Genomic DNA, 21,590 nt, shown 5'->3' with positions numbered 1-21,590 from the left:
AAAAATAAATAAAATAAGAGCAGTAAATTAATGGATGAGAACTGTAAATGAACAGTACTATACTGGCACCCCTGCTGCCAGTAAATTAGTGTTATTTAACGGCACAATTCTTTATAGTGTACAACAATTAGCAGAAGTTAAAGAACCATGTTAATATAATTTTAAATATGTAGCTTTGGCACCTAGGATGCCTTGAGGGAGAGTATCACAAAGGACTAATTTTCATTTTCGCGTGTGCTTACCCTTTAAGTATGCAGTCTGTTCTTATGTGATTTGTTAAATGTTTTAAATGTATTAGTGATGTTTCATCTGCCTCATTTTCAGATCTTAAGTAAAGGTCAGATCATTCAAGCAGACAGGTTTATACGAAGAGGACAATCTCTAGTGTCTCTGTCTCTGCCTGTAACCAAAGACATGGTGCCATCCTTCCGCTTTGTGGCTTATTATCATGTGGGATCGTCTGAGGTGGTGTCTGATTCAGTCTGGGTTGACGTGAAGGACACATGCATGGGAACGGTAATTCAGCTCTGGTGACAAAACTCTGTGAATTAATCTTAGCTTGTATAGTTGATTGATGTTCTTCGATCTCCCAGCTTAAAGTGGAAGTTCACGATCCGGTCGATGTGTATGAGCCAGGTAAAGACTTTAGCCTAAGCATAACAGGAGATCCTGGGGCTAAAGTTGGGTTGGTGGCTGTGGATAAAGGTGTCTATGTTCTGAACAATAAGAACAGGATAACTCAAACAAAGGTTTGAAGATCAGCATTTAATCTTACCATTGTAAGTGAAAAGTATTTACATTTTCTTACATGAATATATTGCCATTTTCCCCAACAGATCTGGGATGTTGTTGAGTCACATGACATTGGCTGCACAGCAGGAAGTGGAAAAGACAGCATGCAAGTCTTCAGCGATGCCGGCCTGCTGTTTGAGTCCAGCTCTGCTGGAGGCACTGATGTCAGGACAAGTACTTACATTTTTTAGTTTTTTCTGACATATTCAAAAACATCCATTTACAGACTTTTATAACTTGATTTGTATAACCTATCAAGGAATTAATCTCCATTTAGGGTGGCAAATCATGCCATTTTCGCAGGACACGTCCTGGCCAGGAATTTTATATTGCCAAAAATATCCTCGTTTTGGCTTTGTTTGCACTGCACAGACCAATGGCTTCTTGTGCTTTTGAATCGCTTTCTTTGATTTCATACACCGATCAGTGCTGCTTTCCAGTTCAACAATAAAATGTACATGTATTTGCATCGCTTTGACCGTTTTCTGTAGGTACCACCTTCTCACGCACCAAGATTGGTCGATTTACGTACAATGTCTGCAGGTTATTGGTCAAGTGATCATTACCATCATTAAGTATGTAAACAGGAAACCAAAGTCAAAACCTGGATGTTTTATGCAATATGGAATTCCTGGCCAGGATGTGTCCTGTGAAAATGGCATGAATGACCACCCTATCTCCACTTTTGATTTTGTTCTTTTCCAGATAATCAATGCCAATCTTCATCACAAAGAAAAAGACGAGATATAACCTCAATAGTTCTTCTGCGTTCTCTATGTAAGAAAGTTGCATGCCATTTTTAAACAACTGTTCGATTGATTAATCAAGGTATAGCTAATAAGCGTTATAGAAGGGCTGTAATCACAATTGACATTGAGGTGGACAAGTCCCCCCCCCCCCCAATAATTAGAAGTGGCCAAACTGTTACTCCCAATATTTGAAATTCTTGAACTTATCTGCTGCACTCCATTAGGCAGCGCTCTTGTTAGTTTGACAAAAACATTTAAAAGTTATACCTCCAGCCTGAAGATATCAGAGCGCAAAATCCAGCACAAAATGACAGTTTCATGTTGAAATAAGACAGTGAAATAAGATATGGAAGTTAATAATTTAATATCAGTCAACTGATTTGTTCATTAGAAATATGGCCATTTTGAGAGAGACAGAGAAAGAGAGAGAGAGAGAGAGATTAAAGTTGTGTTTGTGAATTACCTGCATCCATGCATCTTTCTACAAAAAAATAAGCTGTGAGTTTAGTTACTTAAAAAAAAAAAAAAGTTGTACTTTTTTTTTGAGTACCGGTAATTTATTGTGGCGTTCCAGTATCAATAATATTGTATTAATAGAAACTTGTTGTCTATGGCCCACTGCCTTGCAACTTCTGTGCTCTGATTTGTGTGTGAGTGTGTGTGCATGTGGTGCATTAATTTATCTTTTTTAATATACACTGCTATTCAAAATCTTTTTTCTCTCTCTCTTATGCTCCTCAAAGTTGTATTTGATAACAAAAAAAAAAAAAGAAAACAGAAGAAAATAATATTTTGAAATATAAAATTTTGGTTTCCTATGTGAATATTTATTTCTGTGATGCACCACTGAATTTTCAACATCATTCTCCACTCTTCAGTGTAACAAGATCCTTCAGAAATCATTCTAATATGCTTATTTATTAACAGTATTGAAAATGTTGTGCTGCTATTTTTATATATTCTTTGATGATTTAAAGTGTAAAAAGAAAAGCATGTATTAAAAATAGTCATCTTTTCTAACAATATACATCTTTATATCACTTTTTATCCATTTAACACATATTTGCCAAATAAAAGTATTATTTTCTTTATTATAGTATTATAGCTGCTGCAGGATGTGGCAGTGATGGCGTGAAGAAAGAAACAATTTACTGACCCCAAACTTTTGAATAGTATTGTATACCGTAACCCAAAACTTTTACTTTGAATTACTAATGTTTTTTTTTTTCCTTCACTTTTTATTTAGCAGTGAATCTTGAAAAAAAGTATCACAGGCCACAAACATATATATAAACCTTGTGAAGCTTTAAGATTTTCAGCCAAGTGGTTCACAAAAGGGTTAATTTCTGGAAACTTAATTTGCTCACCATACCACCTGGTGGTCAACGAGTGTAAACCAAGCAAATATATTACAGACAGAGGTGTAAAGTCCAGCGATCAGAAAGTAAAAGTCCTGCCATATTTTTTGTTCCACCCATGAACTCAGCAGCAGATTTCACCAGAGGAGGAACCAAGTCATTTCTTCCAAGTCACAAATGAGTCTAGTCAAATCAAGTCCTAAAAGAGTTGTAATTAAGAGACTAATTAAATGATGATTGTGCATTGGTGATGAACACCTGCTGTTATTGTGCATTACAGAGGATCAGATGTCAATGTTGCATTGGTTAAAATGATGTCACCATCATGGAGATCAGTGTTTGCTTCAGTTGGGTTCTTGATGTGTGCATGAAATGTGCATATGCTGTCCAGAAAATCGCTACTAGCTGGTTTTACATGATGAAGTTATTATTAGGCATCAGCCTGTTTATTTCTGAAACAATTCTATTTATGTTAACATATGTTCAGTTTTAAAAATAACCTACCTTTGGAACAGTCACATGCAAATTAACCATTGGTTTAAAAGTTGTAAAGAATTTTCTTTTTCCCCATTGCAGTAATATTTGTTTAATAGGACTTTTTTTTTTTTTTTAGTAATAGCTGAACATATTTCAACAAGCCATAGAGAAACATCTTCATGATGTTGATTTCAATGTTTTAGAAGACAAAAAGGGCAATTTAGTTTGCTATCTCAAGTTTTTAATTCAGCAGTGTGTTAATGTTTACTATGTAACACAACTGCAAGTGCTTAAAAGCAAATTACGTTAAATTATTAAAAGGGTCATGAGCTCAACTAAAACAAACACTGATCTCCATGATGGTGGCATCAGTTTAGCCAATAAATCATCCGGTCCTCTGTAATTCTCAATATCAGCAGGTGTTTATCATTAAAGCACAATCATAAATCAATCATAAGTCACTTAATTATCTCATTAACTTTAACTCTTTTTGACTTGTGATTTGACTTAATACTTGCTTGTGACTTGAAAGGAATGACTTGGTTCCTCCTCTGGTGAAATCAACTGCTGAGTTCATTACACCTCTGCCTGTAATAAATATATCTGTTTTGTGTTGTTGTTGTTGTTGTTGTTTGCTTTCTTTGGCCACCAGGTGGCATTGTGAGCAAATTAAGCCTCCAAAAATTAACCCTTTTGTCAACCACTTCACTGAAAAGCAGTGAGGCTTCATCTCGCCATCACTATCCATTGGTAGATGGCCAATCAGTTTTTGAAGCCACCTGTCCACAGGCCTGTCCCAATAGCTACTTTTTGTTGGCTTATATATTGCCCCAGAAATAGCCGTGATGAACAATATTATTGTCATTTTAAGACCATTTTATGGCACTGACTATATGGTGATAATATCTATTCAGACTGTCAGTCAGTGCAATAGGTGATGGCAAGAGACTGTAATATTTTATGTAATCTACCTCCAGCGAACAAATACTCTGGCATTGAGAAAGAATGCTGTTTGGATGGATTGAAGAATATTGAGGATTTGAGCATCACCTGTCAGTATCGGGCATCTTTCATTGTGGATGGAGAGGAGTGCAGACAGGCTTTCCTGCACTGCTGCAATGTGATAGCCGACCATCGCGTAAAGTCAGTTGAAGAACAGATTCTAGCCCGCAGTAAGAGCATTCTCAATAATAGTCTACAAATTTTTTTTTTTTAAACTCACTCTTGCAAATCTGCTTGAAGTCAAATCGTGCTTCAGGTGTTTCTTGAGAAGGATAATTTACCCCAGAGATGTCAGAAGTTTTGGTTCTACAATTACAGAAATTATTTTGTAAAAAGTGTTGGTTTTGTTTTGCATAAATATATCAACCACTCTTTGACCCTCAGGTGAATGCGAGGAGTTTGTCAATTCGGATGACATTGTGACACGTTCACTCTTCCCTGAAAGTTGGCTTTGGGAGGAACTGGTTTTGCCCAAATGTTCCTCAATGAACCGCCAGTGGTGAGTTTGACCTGCAGTTTCCAACAGTAATTGGTCAGCCAGTGATGTTTCTGCTTTACTAAAAGATGATCTCTCTTTTAGTCAAACAACCACCTTACCCAGGAATGGACTCAAGCTGAAAGACTCTATAACAACCTGGGAAATTACAGCCATCAGCTTGTCCAGCACTCATGGTACACACTCTTGTTGTAAACACAATTTGTTGATGTGAACACATAAATGTAATATTCACAGCCATTTACAATCTTTTGGAAATTAGTGGCATGCTGCATTAGTGGCATGCTGCTGATTACCCCAGACAATAATTTAGTTGCGTGTTTTCTCTGTATTCTTTGATTTCACAGGACTGCAATACATGCTCTCTATAAAATTTTTCCTCTATTTTTTTCTCTTAAAAGGTATCTGTGTGGCAGATGTCCATGAGATGACAGTGGTGAAAAACTTCTTTATTGACCTAAAGCTGCCATATTCAGCTGTGCGCAACGAGCAAATTGAAATCAAGGCCATTATCCACAACTTGTACAGCAAAAAATTAAAGGTCAGATTGAAAGAATGATTTACCCATCACACAGGCCCTCAGTATGATGAAAGAATTAGCTTTGGCCACTATCAGCCTGTAATTATTCATAAGGAATATTTGAGTTTTATTTCTTCTTGCAGGTACGCGTGGAACTGATGGAAACCAAAGACATCTGCAGCCCGGCTAGCAAGCGGGGAAAGTTCTCTACCACTGTGACAGTAGATGCCAAATCATCATACTCTGTACCTTTTGTGATCGTGCCATTAGCTTTTGGACGCCACGCCATTGAAGTGAAGGCAGCTGCTGCAGGACGTGGCAGTGATGGAGTGAAGAAAGATCTCCTAGTGGTGGTAAGAAATTGAAGCCTTTTGATCAAATAACAAGACAGTTCATTGCAGAGTGTACACTGTAAAACCCAACAAGTTACATAACTCAAAACATTTGAGTAAACAGATTGCATTGGCTTAAACCATGTAAGTTTTAAAACTTTGCAATTAAGTGATTCATTAAGTGCTGATAGAGCATTAGTGAAGAACAGCTGCTGTTAACAAGCGGAATCACTGAAGAAAAGAAAAACACAAGAACTACAACTGACTTCAGACACAGCCTTAGATGAAATCAGCCTAAATAAATTAATTAAATCCCTCAAGATCTGATTAAACAACCTAGATTATTAAACAACAATTAATACAAAGGGCTTTCCAAAAAGTTTATGTTCATACATGGACTCAGACGGTCAGTCGGTCACTATCATACAGCATACAAAACTCATCCATTGCTCCCAGCTTACATTGCTGCATGAATAAATACTACAGGTGATTTTATGTTTGCTATGTTGCTTTAACTTTAGTTGCTTGTTTTGTGATGTTCAGAGATTTATCTGAATATTTTGTTAATTTTCACCATTGTTGAGGTATATATGCTGATTCTTGATGTCTGTGTGAGTGATACTGTAGATAAAACATTTGTGTATAAACTGTTTAAGAACTACTTTTAATTAACAGATTTTCACAAAACTGTTGGCTATTAGATTTTTTTTTTTTACTAAAGTCAATATAATATATATTTTCAGTCAATTAGATACAAATCAGTCAATTAAATGATAATTGTTCTCATAAATAGTACAGCCAACTCCTGATCACATTTATTCTGAAGGACTGACATTAAGATCCCAACTAAAGCAAACACTGATCTCTAACAAGGTTACTTTGAATTAAAAAAAAATAATCAACATCTAAACCTTAGTTCATTCTCAATAAGATCTTCTGCAGACGTCTGACAGAAATAAAGTCAGTCTGGTTATTAAAAAGTGGAGCTGGTGATGCTGTTTTTGGGGTTGTTTAATCAGATCTCGAGAGATTTATTGTATTTTATTTCCGTTGATTTCATCTAATACTGTGTCTAAAGTCAGTTGTAGTAGTTCTTGTGTTTCTCTTTTCTTCAGTAATTCTGTTAGTTAACAGCAGGTGTTCATCACTAATGCTCAATCATCAATTAATAACGTTTTACTTTTAACTATTAAAAATTAAATACATTGTATATCTTCTTATTCTGAACTCTTATTCTGAGGTTTGAGTTAGGTTACTTGTTTGGTTTACAATGAAAGGTTTAGCATTATTACATATGAATCTGAACTATATACCCTTTGTTCTCTTTCTCACTCATTCTTCACTTCATTTCTTAAGTCTGAAGGTGTTTTGACCAAACTTAATGAAAATCTACAATTCAGTCCTTCTAAGAAAGGTAAGGAGATTCCAACAAAACCCATTATTTTCTTAATATTAGGAGTTGCAAGAAGAGTGTTCTTATCATTTATGAATTTTGCGAGTTTTATTATTGTTTTTTCATTATTTATGAGAAGATTTGCTGAATAAGGTCATTGTTTTTATTTTTTGTATTTTTTTGAGCACAAAAAGTATTATCCACTGATGTAAAATAGTCATATGGACTTTTTTATCTATGTCTTTTCAAAATTTCTGGGCCTTAACTGTGCCAGTATACTTGCTGTCTATGAGAGAGTCAGAGAGCTCTCGGATTTCATCAAAATATGAAATTTTTTGTTCTGAAGATGAATAAAGGCTTACAGGTTTGGAACGACATGAGAATGAGTAATTTATGACAGAATTAGAATTTTTGGATGAACCTCAGTTTCTCTCTTGGCCTCAATCAAATACTAAATAAAAGCCACACCAGTCATTGAAATGCATGTCTTGCATGCAAAAATAAGAGTGAAGTGTGACTGTACTTTCTTTCTTTCTTTCTTTCTTTCTTTCTTTCAATTTATTTCAGACATGTTAATAAGTTCCTACACTTTGTTTCTATCACATACAGCCAGTCTTTATCTCCCACATGAGATTGAGCGCATAGACACACATGTGCATCGAAACCCTCATCCATATCCATATGAACATACATGTATATATGTATATATCCACACATACCCTCACCTACGTGCATACATACATACCCATATACATATACAGGTACATATACATACCAACATGCATATAGAAACACTTACATACATACACAAGACAAATATCTTGTCCCACTCACATGTACAGTTCTATCTACACCGTACAAGACCTCAGTTCACCTCTAGCTTTCATCTCGATACTTCATAAAAATCATTAGTCTAAATCTCTTTTTAAACAAACTTCTGCTTGGACATAGCTTAAGTTCTTGACAGAGTTATTCCAAACCCTAACACCACAGACTGAAATGCACATCTTCTTCATGGTTGTTCGGACACTCTATATCCTGAAGTTGCACCTTCCCCTGTAATCATAACCCCCTTTCCTATCCGTAAAAAGTTTCTGTATATTATCTGGTAGTTGTTTGTTCCTGGCTTTAAACATTAACTGAGCTGTTTGAAATTCTACCAGATCTAAAAATTTTAGTAGGCAGGAATTTCTAAATAACTCCTGAAAACCTACCTTGTGTATTATCCGGATGGCTCTTTTCTGGAGTGTGCACAACGGTCGGAGTGAGGATTTTTAGGTGTTACCCCAGGCTTCCACGCAGTAATTTAAATAAGGCAGAATTAATGAAAAGTATAATATATGCAATGCTTTTATATTCAAGAACTGTTTGCCTTTACCAAGAATGGAGATACTTCTGGATAATTTAGACTGAACATGATGAATGTGTGGCTTCCAGCTGATCTTGCGGTCGATCATCACCCCCAGAAACTTAATTTCAGTAACTATCAATATTTATACCATCTATCACCATTTTTGCATCACTGTTCCCCTTATACTTCCCAAACAACAAAAATTTAGTTTTATCCAAATTCAAAGACAGTTTATTTAAGTCACACCATTTCTTTACTTTGATCAGTTCTGAAGTGATGTCCTCCATAAGCTGTTGCAGGTTTTCCCCAATACCCAAAATATTTGCATCATCAGCAAACAGAACATATTGCAGTATTTTTGATACCTTACATATATCATTCATGTATAAGATGAATAGTTTAGGACCCAGTACTGACCCCTGGGGGACACCACAAACAATGTCCAAGCATGACTGAAAATCACTTATTTTCACAAATTGTTGCCTGTTACTTAAATAACTTTTTATCCATTGTAAAACAACACCCCTGATCCCATAACGCTCCAGTTTCTTAAATAATATCTCATGATTTATTGTGTCAAATGTTATTGTCTTCTTGTCTTGGTTCTTGTCTTTCTGGAACAGGTGGTGAACATTTAGAGGTTATCAAGAGCCTTATATTGAGGGACCAGGCGCCCAACACACCTGCAAACACATATGTATCTGCAATAGGTGACTCCTCTAACATCTGCTATGAGTTTGTAAAATAAAAAACCTTGTTTTTACCAGTATGTCAATCTCTTTTGCACAGGAGATACAATCAGTATAACAATAGAGAAGGCTATTAGTGGTCAGGCCATGGGTTCCTTGATTATCCTGCCTGGTGGCTGTGGGGAGCAGAACATGGTTGGCCTAACATTGCCTGTCATTGCAACACATTACTTGGACAAAACTAAACAGTGGCATACAGTGAAGGCTGGGCTTAGAGAGACAGCTGCTATGTACATCATGAGAGGTAAACTAAACACTCCAAAGTCAACTTTCCTGCTCCTAAATGTTTGTTTCATATAGTATACCCCTCTTATCGTCTTGATGAACAGGTTACAATCAACAGCTGGCATATCGTAAAAGTGATGGGTCCTATGCTGCATATTTAAGTCGTCCAAGTAGCACCTGGTAACTAAGATATTCCTCAATATTTCTGCTTGGTCAGTAAAAGCTAGGGCTGGACGATTAATCGAAAAATAATCAAAACCGAAATTCATAACCTCTAACCGAAGTAATTTTCCCATGCCGGTTATTTCGTTTTTTTTTATCCTGTTAACACTTCCCCCTTTAAAGCATACTAGCGCGTGTGTAGCCACATGACTCTGCTCTCCAGTCAGTGGCATTAAAGCAAAACATGGAGGTGAACGCCAGTTCAACACATACTGATGGCACGTGAGCGGTGAGCCTTGCGTCTTCACTAAACTTTGTCAGTTGTATTTGTTTTATTGGTTGGACTAGGGCTGTCACTTTTGTGAAAAAATCATTTTCGATTTTTAAGACATAAGTGTTCATTGAATTGATTGTAAAATCGATTTTCCATGTCTAAAATGCATTCATGTTTCCTTTTCCTTTTTCAACGTCAAATAACGGACGAACGTAAAGAGAGCGCTGGAAACGCACAAGTGAGCAATATTTATATTTTATTGGCATGAAATTTCGTGAAGAATAACAAACAGCAACAGGAGTGAAACATTCTCCAAAATAATATATGCAGAGGGGACGGCTGCCATAACAAAAGAAACACATCACTGCAGGCTTCAACCCAGCTTCATTTATTTAGGCAATTCAAAAATCTCCAAGATTATTTTAAATAATGATTCAATCCATTTCAAACAACTGTTCAAAAAATGAAACTTTAAATGGACTTGAGAAACAGGCAATGTGTGTGTTTTTTTTATTTGTATTTTTATTGAACGTAACCTTCACTTAGGCTAGGCGGCACTAGGCAGCTATTACAAATTTATTGGACAGGAAAACAAGTCGATCAACATTTTCGGGGTCCAGAGCAGGGCGTTTTGTATTCACTATATGTCCAGCTGTTGCGAAGCCGCGCTCCGACCACACTGATGTCCCAGGGACACACAGGTACAGCTGCGCAAGGTGGGGGTATTACTACCAATTTTCCACCACAAAAGCCGGTTGCTGTCAGCTTGCAATGGTCCTTTTCATAACTCTTAATCTCCTGTAAGTAGACGCGCGAATGAGGCGAATTCGCTTCCACCACGCGTGGACCTCCAGATGCGGGTAAACGCGTCTTTACATTGACTTAATATTGAAATCATTCGCGCCAGACGCTCAATTTCATGTTTGGTGTGAACGCAGCATAAGAGGTCGCTTTCGACATCACTGGGTCTTATAGGCGCGTAAAATTGCTGGTATTTTCTGTCTAGCTTTCGCAACGCATACTGCACTTTCGGAATTCTTTATAATTCTTTAATTCTTTTAAAATGAATAGTGTACATATTTGGCTAAAATCGATACCCTATTTTCATTTTCGAAACTTTTTTTGGTTGGTCCGATCGATTGTGCAATAGATTTTCAAACTAAAAGTGACAGCCCTAGTTTGGACATTCAAGCGATTAGATGAACGGATGTGTATCCAGCTGCATTGTGGCACGAACACTCATATAAACAGTAGATGTGAAGATTGCGCGCAAGGAACACAGAAACTAGTTGTCAGCACGGTCCTGTGATTTATCACTAAAGTAGCTTTGAATCTCAAAACTTATTATAGCATATTTGTGTGCAGCGCACATGAAGCACAAGCACGTGCACAGAGAGCAGCGGTCGGCGGTCGTGCTGCGGGTTCCTGGTTTGTGTCCATTCTCGGACTGTTCTGTGTATTTTAACTGTAGAAAAGGTTGTTCTGAGTCGAAAATACGATACAGAAAACTACATCAGTATATCATCATAAACACAGCCGTTTTTGTCTTACATGAACATAAACCGATGAGAAAGAAAACACATGTCCAGTATTTTTCCTTAAAGAGAACACAGCCTAATAAATGCGCTGCCTGTCATTAATGTTAATCAAAGAACAAAAGAAAATCATTCACTGATCTTGACTGAATATATTTAATAACTTTACTTGATTAATCTTTATTTTATTTATAAAAAGAAAACTATGCAGTGGTTTTAAACTTTTAATTACAGTTTCTGTACCTGAAATTTAGTTTAGTTGTATTTATTTATGATATTACTTATTGATTTATTTGTTGCTTTCTTATTACTGACCTATCTCATTACTTGTCTTTAACAATTTAACATTTGAAATTTATATTAATTTAGTTGTTTTTGCTATGGTATTTCTTTTTAATCACAGGCAAAATTCCTCTTGCAGTGTTTTGTAGGCTGCTGATTTTTGCTCATGTTACTCAGCTGCAACAGAATTCTTTGTATAAATGTTTGACATCTAAATATTTGACTTAATTTTTTTTTATATATTGGATTTTTCATCTTATTGGAATCGAAACTAGGAATCAATAAGAATCGTAATCGATAAAATTCAAATGATACCCAACCCTATTAAGAAATGTTATGAATGTAGACAAAATAACTGCTGATAGTCAATCATATTTACAGTACAAACCTTGTCAGTGAACTATGAGGGCAAAAAAAAAAAAAAAAAAAAAAAAAAAATAATAATTGTTCATTATTCGTAATCCAGGTAAAATGTTCAATTAATCAAGGTTTTGATTTTAGGCCATAATTGTCCAGCCCTAGTAAAAGCTGTTACTCAAGAATCTCACCATAATTAAGACTCAAGTTTCGTTTTCTTTCTCCTAAAGGCTGACAGCATATGTTGCTAAAGTATTTGCCATGGCCAGTAACATTGTAAACATCGAGCGCAATGTGATCTGCTCTGCTCTCAAGTGGCTCATACTGAATAAGCAGTTACCTGATGGTGTTTTCAGAGAAGATGCCCCAGTAATTACGGGAGGAATGACTGTAAGTGAGACCTGTTTTAAAAACTGTAACACTGAAGTGATAGTTCACCCAAAATGAACATTGCCCATCTTTAACTCACCTAGTCCATACAGCCAGAGGTGGGAAGTCACGGGACCAAAGAGTAAAAGTCCTGCCATATTTTTGCTCCACTCGTGAACTCAGCAGCTGATTTCACCAGAGGAGGAACCAAGTCATTCCTTCCAAGTCACAAACGAGACTCAGGTTAAATCCCAAGTCCACGAAGAGTTAAAGTGAACGAGATAATTAAGTGACTAATTAAATGAAGATTGTGCATTAGTGATGGACACCAGCTGTTAATAATCAACATCACTGAAATGAGAACTGCAACTAGTGATGGCAAGACGAAGCCTCATGAAGCTTTAAGCTTTTCAGCCAAGTGATTCTGGAAACTTAACTTGTTAAAAATATCAAGAAGCAACCCGCTGCAGCCTGCACGTGCAACCCCGCCCCATACCTACTCTGATTGGTTCAATCGTCTTTCATAGACTTACATGATAGGAAATGTGTGCGTAGTTGGTGTAGGACGGAAAATGCAGTTTAAAAAGCTAAAAACGCTGTACAGTTTTATAAAGCCTTCATAATGCACAAAAGAAGAAGAAAAAAACATTAGCCTGTAACTCACCATGTCCCTGAAATGATTGTTTTCTTAAATTAAGCTGATCTTTAGGCTAACATACGAATATAGTAAATGAATTGGGTTGATTATACACAGTAAGACGATCAGGGGCATGTTCAAGTTCAAAACGGTGCGCAGCGTTTTGCTACTGTTTCCGGGTTGAACGTCATGTTTCCTGGAAACGGCGTGCACCAGTGTGCAACAGGGTTTGAGATGCGTTTTCTCTTGTTTGGTGGGTGTGTCAGAACTGCAGTCCAATCAGTAGCAGCATGTATACAAAGCACGCGGTATTAAAGTGAACTCGCACAATGGCTTCAAGGAAAATAATGTACAAATGTGTTCGTTGCAGCTCGGTATACGCAACAACTGAGGATATTAGAAGACATGTTTGTCAATAACAATAATTATTCATGCTACATTGCATGATGGGAGTATTTTTTACTATGGTGTTACCCAGCATGCACTTCAGCATGAAGCATTTTGTTAATTGTCACCATTGTTGAGATTCATATGCTGGGTCATGATGTCTTATTGTGACAAGGTTCCAAAAATGTATAGTCATTATATACATTAGATTTCAAAATAATTCATTATAAACTATTAAACCAACAGTTCATTTGCATGTGGCAGTTCCATAAAGTAGGTTATTTAAACTGTACATAAAAAAATACTCTATCATGTAAATCCAGCTAGTAATGGTTTTCAGCACAGCACTGATTGCACTGCTTTATAACAGTACATGCATTTTTAGAGAGAAACTTCTAACACAAAAAGCCAAAGGCCAAGAGCCCAACTGAAGCAAACACTGATCTCCATGATGTGGGCATAATTTTAACCAGTAAAACATCATCATCTGATCCTCTGTAACACAATAACAGCAGGTGTTCATCACTAATGCACAATCATCATTTAATTAGTCTCTTAATTATCTCATTGACTTTAACTCTTTGAGGACTTGGGATTTGACTTGAGACTAGTTTGTAAATTGAAAGGAATGACATGGTTCTTCCTTTGGTGAAATCAGCTGCTGAGTTCATGGGTGGAACAAAAATATGTTTTTTACTTTCTGACCCCTGGACTTTACACCTCTGTCTGTAATATATATTATTGTTTTACACTTGTTGGCCACCAGGTGGTTTTGTGAACAAATTAAGTTTCCAGAAATTAACCCTTTTGTGAACCACTTGGCTGAAAATCTTAAAGCTTCATCAGGCTTCATCATGCCATCACTAGCTCCATCCCTGATCAAAACCCACCTACCTGTGATTTTCTAATGATTCGAAATACATTGATTAACAAGCTCAAGTAGTGATGGCAAGATGAAAGCATTAAAAACATTTTAAATGATAAAAACAGAGCTGAATGTGACAAAAAAGCATGGAAGAAATACAGTAATTAAAAATGATGAAATAAACATACAGTGATAGTGTACCAGCTAGCAAACAGACCAACCTCGGCAAGTGCAGTCCAAACAGCCTTTTTTTATGGATCATTTTATAACATTAAATTGAAGCATTGTACTGAAACTGGCAGAGTAGATGCCACTTGTTCAACTGCAGTTCTGTTTTGCTTTGTTGCTAAGTTTTGAGTTTCCTTCCACACAGAAGTCATCCATGAACACCAACCAGAAAGCTTGTTCGTGGTCAGCACTACCAGATTGCATAGGGAGATTTTTTTGTTGCTGGATGTTTATTTGGTGTAATTCTATATTGCTCTATTGCTCATTGACATGACTGGATTTCACTCACAAAATTTCACAGAGCAATTGTAAATGTGCCCATACCTTTACTTGCACCTTTAATTGTTTCTAATATCACAATTTCATCACTCTGTACAGGGGAATGTACATGGGGAAAATTCTCAAGCATCCATGACTGCTTTTGTGCTCATTGCCCTGCAGGTGGGGAAAGCCCTTTGTGTCGACCAAATCTCAGTAGGTCCTGCTAGTCTTTGAGAAATGCAATACTTGAAAAAGCTAACATGTTTTTAGCTCTTTTTATGCAATTCCATGAAATTAATTCTCTCCAATCAACTTTTCTTTTTTTTCTTTTTCTTTTCTTTTTAGAGTCTTGACAGTAGCATAAATAAAGCCATTGTATACCTCAAATCTCAGTTTCATGGTCTGACAAATCCTTACGCAGTGGCAATGACATCGTATGCTCTTGCCAATGGAAATTCACTTGACAAACAAGTCCTACTGAGAAAAGCCTCTGCAGGTAAAGATAAAGCCATTTCTGTTGAATTCATGTCCTGTTCTAAAAACAATGTGGTTTGTCTTTTTATTTGTGCTTAAAAGTCATTGTTGCACTCATTTCAACATCATTAATATTTCTTGTTGTACATTCCTTAGTCTTTAAGATGCATAACAACATGACATTTAGAGTACATTATGTTTAAAGCAATAAAGACAGGGATACAAGCTTATAAGGGAATGCATGATGACTGGCAGAAAAAAAAAATCAACAACTAAATATCAACTAGTATAAAATCGTATTAACATTTGCTGTTCATAAACAAAAAGTGTAGATACTTTGAAATAATCTGTATTTTGAAAGCACTTTACAAATAAAACTTAAATGAATTATTCTCAAACAGATGGAAGTCACTATCCTGTCCCTGGAAGCAATAGCTTTACTTTAGAGGCTTCGGCCTATGCACTTTTGGCTCTCGTAAGAGCTCAAGACTTCCAGAGTGCAGCTCCTATCGTAAACTGGCTCAATGACCAGAGGCAGTACAACGGAGGATATGGCACGACTCAGGTTTGTAGTCTACATCCCGCATGTACACAAACTGTCCACATGATCAATATCCAACATTTAAGAAAAGAACATAACAATTTAAGACTACCCCTCAGGTGAAGCCTACACATCCGTTCAAACTTGTCTCCTCCATCCCAGGCCACCATCATGGTGTTTCAGGCTGTAGCAGAGTACAGGATTCAAGTGAAAGATATGAGGCAGTTGGACCTGGAGATGACGATCCGAGTCGATGGCAGCCGGCAGCCGATTGTGTGGAAGTTCAGCAAAGATGAATCTTATCTGGCACAAACAGAAAAGGTGAGTTCGCCAGTAATATCTTAAGAGAACTAGGGGGTAGGGTTGCCACTTTTAGTGAGGCAAAATAAGAAAATAGGGGACACCCATTCATGACCCCCCCCCCCCCAAAAAAAAAAGAAAATAAAAATGACAAAATAATCCGTGAGTAACTCATAGCTCAACAATGAACGATGAGAAAACATGATCAAGTATGTGAACTTGCAGCAGAACACATTAATATTTTTTTATTTATTTTAAAATAGCTTATTTATAATTATTAATAATAATTATTATTAGTAGTAGTAGGATTCGTTGATAGTTCTGCAGCTGTTACAGATGGGATGGATTTTTATTAATTTATCCATTTAATCAATTTGCTTGAATTAGGACTACATTATCATGTAATCACACATTTTTATCTAAACAATTTAGCATTTTTTATTTTTAAAATTATGTCATACATGATTATTTATTGTGTATATATTTATAATTAATATAAATGCTAAATTAAATAGGGCCTATCTTTAATTATAATTTATTAATTTGTCTGGTTAATTACGGCTAAAAACATTATAATGTCTACCAAGCTCTGATGTATGAAATATTATATTAACAGATTATCCAGATATTAGTAAAACAGTAGGCCTATAGCTTTAGAAGCACAGATGTGTCTGTCAGTTTGAAGGTATAGCTCACACAAAAATATAATAAATGGAAATAAAGCCTAAACAATCATCAATTATCCTAAGCAGATACTACAATTATTATTATTATTATTTGTTTTATCAACAGATTTCATCCAACAGGCAAATCACAATCAGTGCTAAGGGTTCTGGAGAGGCCTCTGTAACTGTGAGTGACTGAAGAAAGCAATACTCAGAGCTAAATCTGACCTTACATTAGACCGTAGATACTGTCTTTAATTGTGCTTTGTGTTGTTTTCTCTTCTGCAGGTTGTGACTGAGTACTATGCAAAACCAAAAGAAAGCAAAACCACTTGCAAAAACTTTGAGCTTGCTTTGGCTTTAGAAAGGGCTAATACAGGTTAATAATTTCATGCTGCTGTGTCACTGTTGTCATTTGGTGGTTATGTTTTGCATAAAAAGGAAAATGAAGGCCTTTGTGTGTGTGTGTGTGTTATAATATACAGTAACTTATACGAAGTTATAATATACATTATTATAATAGACAATTTGTTTTGTACTAATTGTCCATTACTATCTTGGATATTTGTCTTTAATTTTTTTTTAGTAACATATCAAGGAGCAACTGAGAGTTACAGACTCATTATCAGTACCAGGTGAGTTTTGGAGCTCTTTCTGAACCCCTTATTTTTTGCAGTGCCGGTGATGCTAAAGAAAGCTCACATTTGCTTTGATCACAGATATCTGTCTGCTGACAGAGATGCCACCATGTCTATATTGGACATATCATTACTGACAGGATTTGTTGTGGATGAGAATGATCTTAAGGCGGTATGAACCACATTTTTATTATTTTCTTTTGACAAAATTAAATTAGTAACTTCAGAGGCTTTTAATTGCAATATGCATATAGTTTTCCACTACAAAAAAAGTGTAGAAACACAGACTCTATGTACACCAACTGTACAAACTGTGGTAGCAAACTCTTTCTGTTATTTAATTACTTTCAATAACAATGTTGTATTGTAATAACTATCTTCTATTATAATACTGTATATTTTAACTATAGCAAGAAAAACATTTTAGTTTATTAAAACACCATTAGTGTAAAGGTGGGTTTATTAATATAGCTTTTTTTCTGACATTCTTGGGTGTAATCGTTTGCTTGATCTTCTCACAAATGTCATACTCTGTGCTCAACTGGTTATTACAGTGGCCCATTATCAAACTTTCTAATACTAACTTATTGTTTCTTTTTGTAGTTGTCAATTGGACATGACAGGATGATTCAGAAATTTGAGATGAACAAGCAGCTTTCAGAGCGAGGATCCCTCATCCTCTACCTGGACAAGGTCTCCGTCTCTGTTTTACATTGAAAACAGTAGAATAAAAGTGTTTTAATCTAAGAAATAAATAAATGGCGCCATCATTACCAAAGGTTTAGTGAGGTTGTCATCAAGAGAACAGGAGATAAAGACCCAATTACTATAATTATATAATTCAACATAAATTCTATTAACGTTATCTGTATTAAATTAAAATGATTTGGGGTAACACAAGTACATCTGCAAGTGCACACACACACACACACACACACACATACTTGCATGCTTACTATAAGGTTTCTGCTTTCTGCACTTCAACTCTCTGCAGATTTCTCATACCAGGGAAGACAGGATTTCATTCCGGCTGCACAGAATAATGAATGGAGGCTTCCTTCAACCAGCAGCTGTCACTGTATATGAATACTACTCCTTAGGTATGAAGCTGATGTGCATGCAAACATGTGATACTGGTTAAGCAGTCACCCTTGCCTATTTAGTCTGAAAATGTGACAAGTCAAGCATATAAATATATATATATATATATATATATATATATATATATATATATATATATATATATATATATATATATATATATATATATATATATATATAAGAAAGAAGTGGTTTATGAACGATGTAAATAAAATCTATACAATATAAATCTGCAGGTTCTTATTCAACACAACTGCTACAGTCACTAATGTTAAATTGATAGCATAGACTTGACTCCATATGAAACCAGTTGATCAGATCATTAGATGAGAAAATTATTAATGTTAGCAAGTATCCAACATCAGCAGTTAAAAGAACAGTAACACTAAAAAGAGTCATACTGCCATACTGATCAAGTCATACTGATCAAGCACTGATCCCCATAATGGTGACGTCAAACTAAACTATTATTTTAAACATCAAACACCTCTGTTAATCTCAATAAGAATGTTTTTTATATTTATGACAGAAATAAATCTTGTTTATAATAAGTGAAGTTGGTAATACTGTTTTTGGAGTCATTTACGCTAGAGTTTTACACCAAACAGAGGTTGGGTTTTCACTTTCAACCAACATTTGACTTCTGAGAAAAGGCAGTCCAATGTCAGTAATGTTGTAACAATGTTATCAATAGATATTTTTGGAATGTTTTTAGAGAATGTTATCCTAACTTTTAGCAGAACATTCTGGGAATTAAAATAAAACTAGCCGCTGAAAACATTCCTAGAACATTAAAAATTTATAGGTGAGTAAAGAAACTAATAACCTACATGCAGATTACACTTTTGATTTCAGTTATGGAAAAACCATTATCGTTTAAATAGTCATTGTGGACGTCGCGCCTGTGTCTGTTTGTTTGGTACTCTTCTAATGCGAGTACAATTACATTTAGCCATTTGAAACCAACATGTCACTAAACATTTCTCTCTTCACTCTGCTCTTCACAGAGCACCACTATTTACATGTTTTCCCTAATGTCTATGGTAATATAATTCTATAATGTTGTTGCAAAACGCATTCCAGAGTAAATCTATTAAAACAAACATAGCTACTGAATCATTATTGAGCAACAACTTTATTTGTAAAAAAAAAAATAAACAAATTTATTACATAAATTCAAAAAGAAAATCTCAATGAGCCACTGACATTATAATATTATTATATAATAATATTTATAATATTTCACAGCTTTTTACTTTAATATAGCTGATGCTGCAGGACAATGAACATCATGTGACCCATGTCATTCTTCCATGTTTAGAAAATCGCTGTGTGAGGTTTTATCATCCAACCAGGAAGGAGGGAGCTGTTCAGAAAATCTGTAAGAATGATGTCTGTCAGTGTGCCGAAGGTAGCGTTTCAGTGTAATAATAATTAAAAAATTAAAAGTTCTACCATTAATCTACAACATTGTAATTCTTCTTTCCATTGCTGTAACAGAAAACTGCAGCCTTCAAAAGAAGGAGAAAATTCTTGAGGCTCATCGCAATACGAAAGCCTGTGATCCTAAAATATATTACGGTAAAATATTATGTGTGTGCATGTTTTGCAGTGAGTGAGTTTTTATGTATGTATGTATGCATGTGTATATATTTAATGAGGTGATCAGTAAGATACTACATCAATCAAAATCTTTTTACAGTTTATAAAGCTGTCATTTTGAGAGAACGTGAGGATGAATTAACAGTCTATTACGATGTGAGGATTGAACTTGCCCTCAAAACAGGTATAACTCCTCACTCCAACCACAGTGTGTAAACGTTGGTAAATTCTGTCATTTTAATGTTCTGCTTAATTCAGAAGTAAGATGCAAAGTGATTTACAGATGTTCTTCTGATAAATGTTTACATTTAATCCATACAAAACAATCTATTCACGTCTTGTCTTACTGGTCTTTATCTTACCGGACACTGGTGATTTTTTTTTTTTTTTTTTGCAATGTTGTGTCAGTGATAACTCAGAGGAAGAGAGAGAAAATCAAATATGTCACATGTCATACACATGAATTTGTGTAGGTCCAGAAATCAACGTGGAGGGTGAGGAGCGTACCTTCTCCTTACAGATGTCTTGCAAAGAAGCTTTGAATATGAAGCGAGGTGAGAGCTATCTGATCATGGGCCTGGCTGATGATGTCCAAATTGTGGGCAGAATGTAAGTTCATTTGACCTCTGATCCAAAGTGTGTGTGCCATGATCTATGGATGTGCATCTGTATTAATAACAGAGCTTGAAATATGAAATACATTTAGAATGGTCAAATGTATACAAGCCGTTTCTTTTAAGTAAAATTGTATAGATGCTGGCATGGTATAGGGTTAATTTTGTAACAATTTTCACTCAGAAATTGGCAGTAAATTTTAAGTAGAAATACAAAAGTATTCTTTTTTTTGTTAAACATACTCCATTAACCTATTTATTCACAGTATTTAATTATTCTTCACAGTGCTGCAAAGAGGATAAAACTGACTTTTGAGAACATTCCACATTGTATAATAAACCTCTTTTGCCTGTTTTGATGTAAGTCCTTCTTTAACATGCTCTTCCTCTGATGTCTCCCAGTGGTCAGTATGCTCTGGGAGAGAGGACGTGGTTGGAGTTCTGGCCCAGTTTGGAGGAGAGCAAGACTAGCGCAGAACTCAAAGAAAAATATAACGGAATGTTGAGTCTCCAGCAGGATCTGCGCTTCGGCTGCAGCTAATGAGTCAAATGCTAGATTATTGCTTTGAGATGCTCAGTGACTAAACGAAACATTATAAAACAGAAAATCAGTCTAGCTTCATTTTCAACTTTAAATGTATGTTACATATGAGTTGTGAGTCCATTTTGACTATTGCTTTTTTCCTGCAATTATCCTGTTATTCGGTGATGAATTAATGTATACTTAAGCAGTTGCTACACCACCATCATTAAGGTGTTGGGATATATGTATGTCTAAGCAAATTTCCATAATAAATATGGTTAAGCAATATCCTCTGTTCTGATCATCCCCTTATTTACTATTCCAAAAAAAA

At 35.6% G+C, this 21,590-nt stretch overlaps 1 protein-coding gene across 1 annotated transcript; it reads left to right on the top strand.

The window, feature by feature from the left end:
* Positions 1-329: 329 nt before the first annotated feature.
* LOC113097364 (complement C3-like) lies at positions 330-21,590 on the top strand. The gene is made up of 29 exons (XM_026262614.1): positions 330-516; positions 594-749; positions 837-966; positions 1,498-1,569; positions 4,354-4,548; positions 4,763-4,877; positions 4,959-5,050; positions 5,276-5,415; positions 5,538-5,747; positions 7,083-7,140; positions 9,094-9,180; positions 9,260-9,463; positions 9,549-9,624; positions 12,285-12,444; positions 14,919-15,014; positions 15,147-15,297; positions 15,677-15,840; positions 15,979-16,137; positions 16,909-16,968; positions 17,070-17,160; positions 17,368-17,416; positions 17,501-17,591; positions 18,023-18,112; positions 18,414-18,519; positions 19,842-19,931; positions 20,021-20,101; positions 20,223-20,306; positions 20,596-20,731; positions 21,139-21,590. Exons 1-29 carry the CDS (start codon positions 415-417, stop codon positions 21,275-21,277), a joined length of 3,384 nt encoding a protein of 1,127 aa, XP_026118399.1. The 5' UTR covers positions 330-414; the 3' UTR covers positions 21,278-21,590.

Source organism: Carassius auratus, unplaced genomic scaffold (genome assembly GCF_003368295.1).
Source record: "Carassius auratus strain Wakin unplaced genomic scaffold, ASM336829v1 scaf_tig00216192, whole genome shotgun sequence".
Lineage (NCBI taxonomy): Eukaryota > Metazoa > Chordata > Actinopteri > Cypriniformes > Cyprinidae > Carassius > Carassius auratus.
This window is presented reverse-complemented; position numbering and strand designations above follow the sequence as displayed.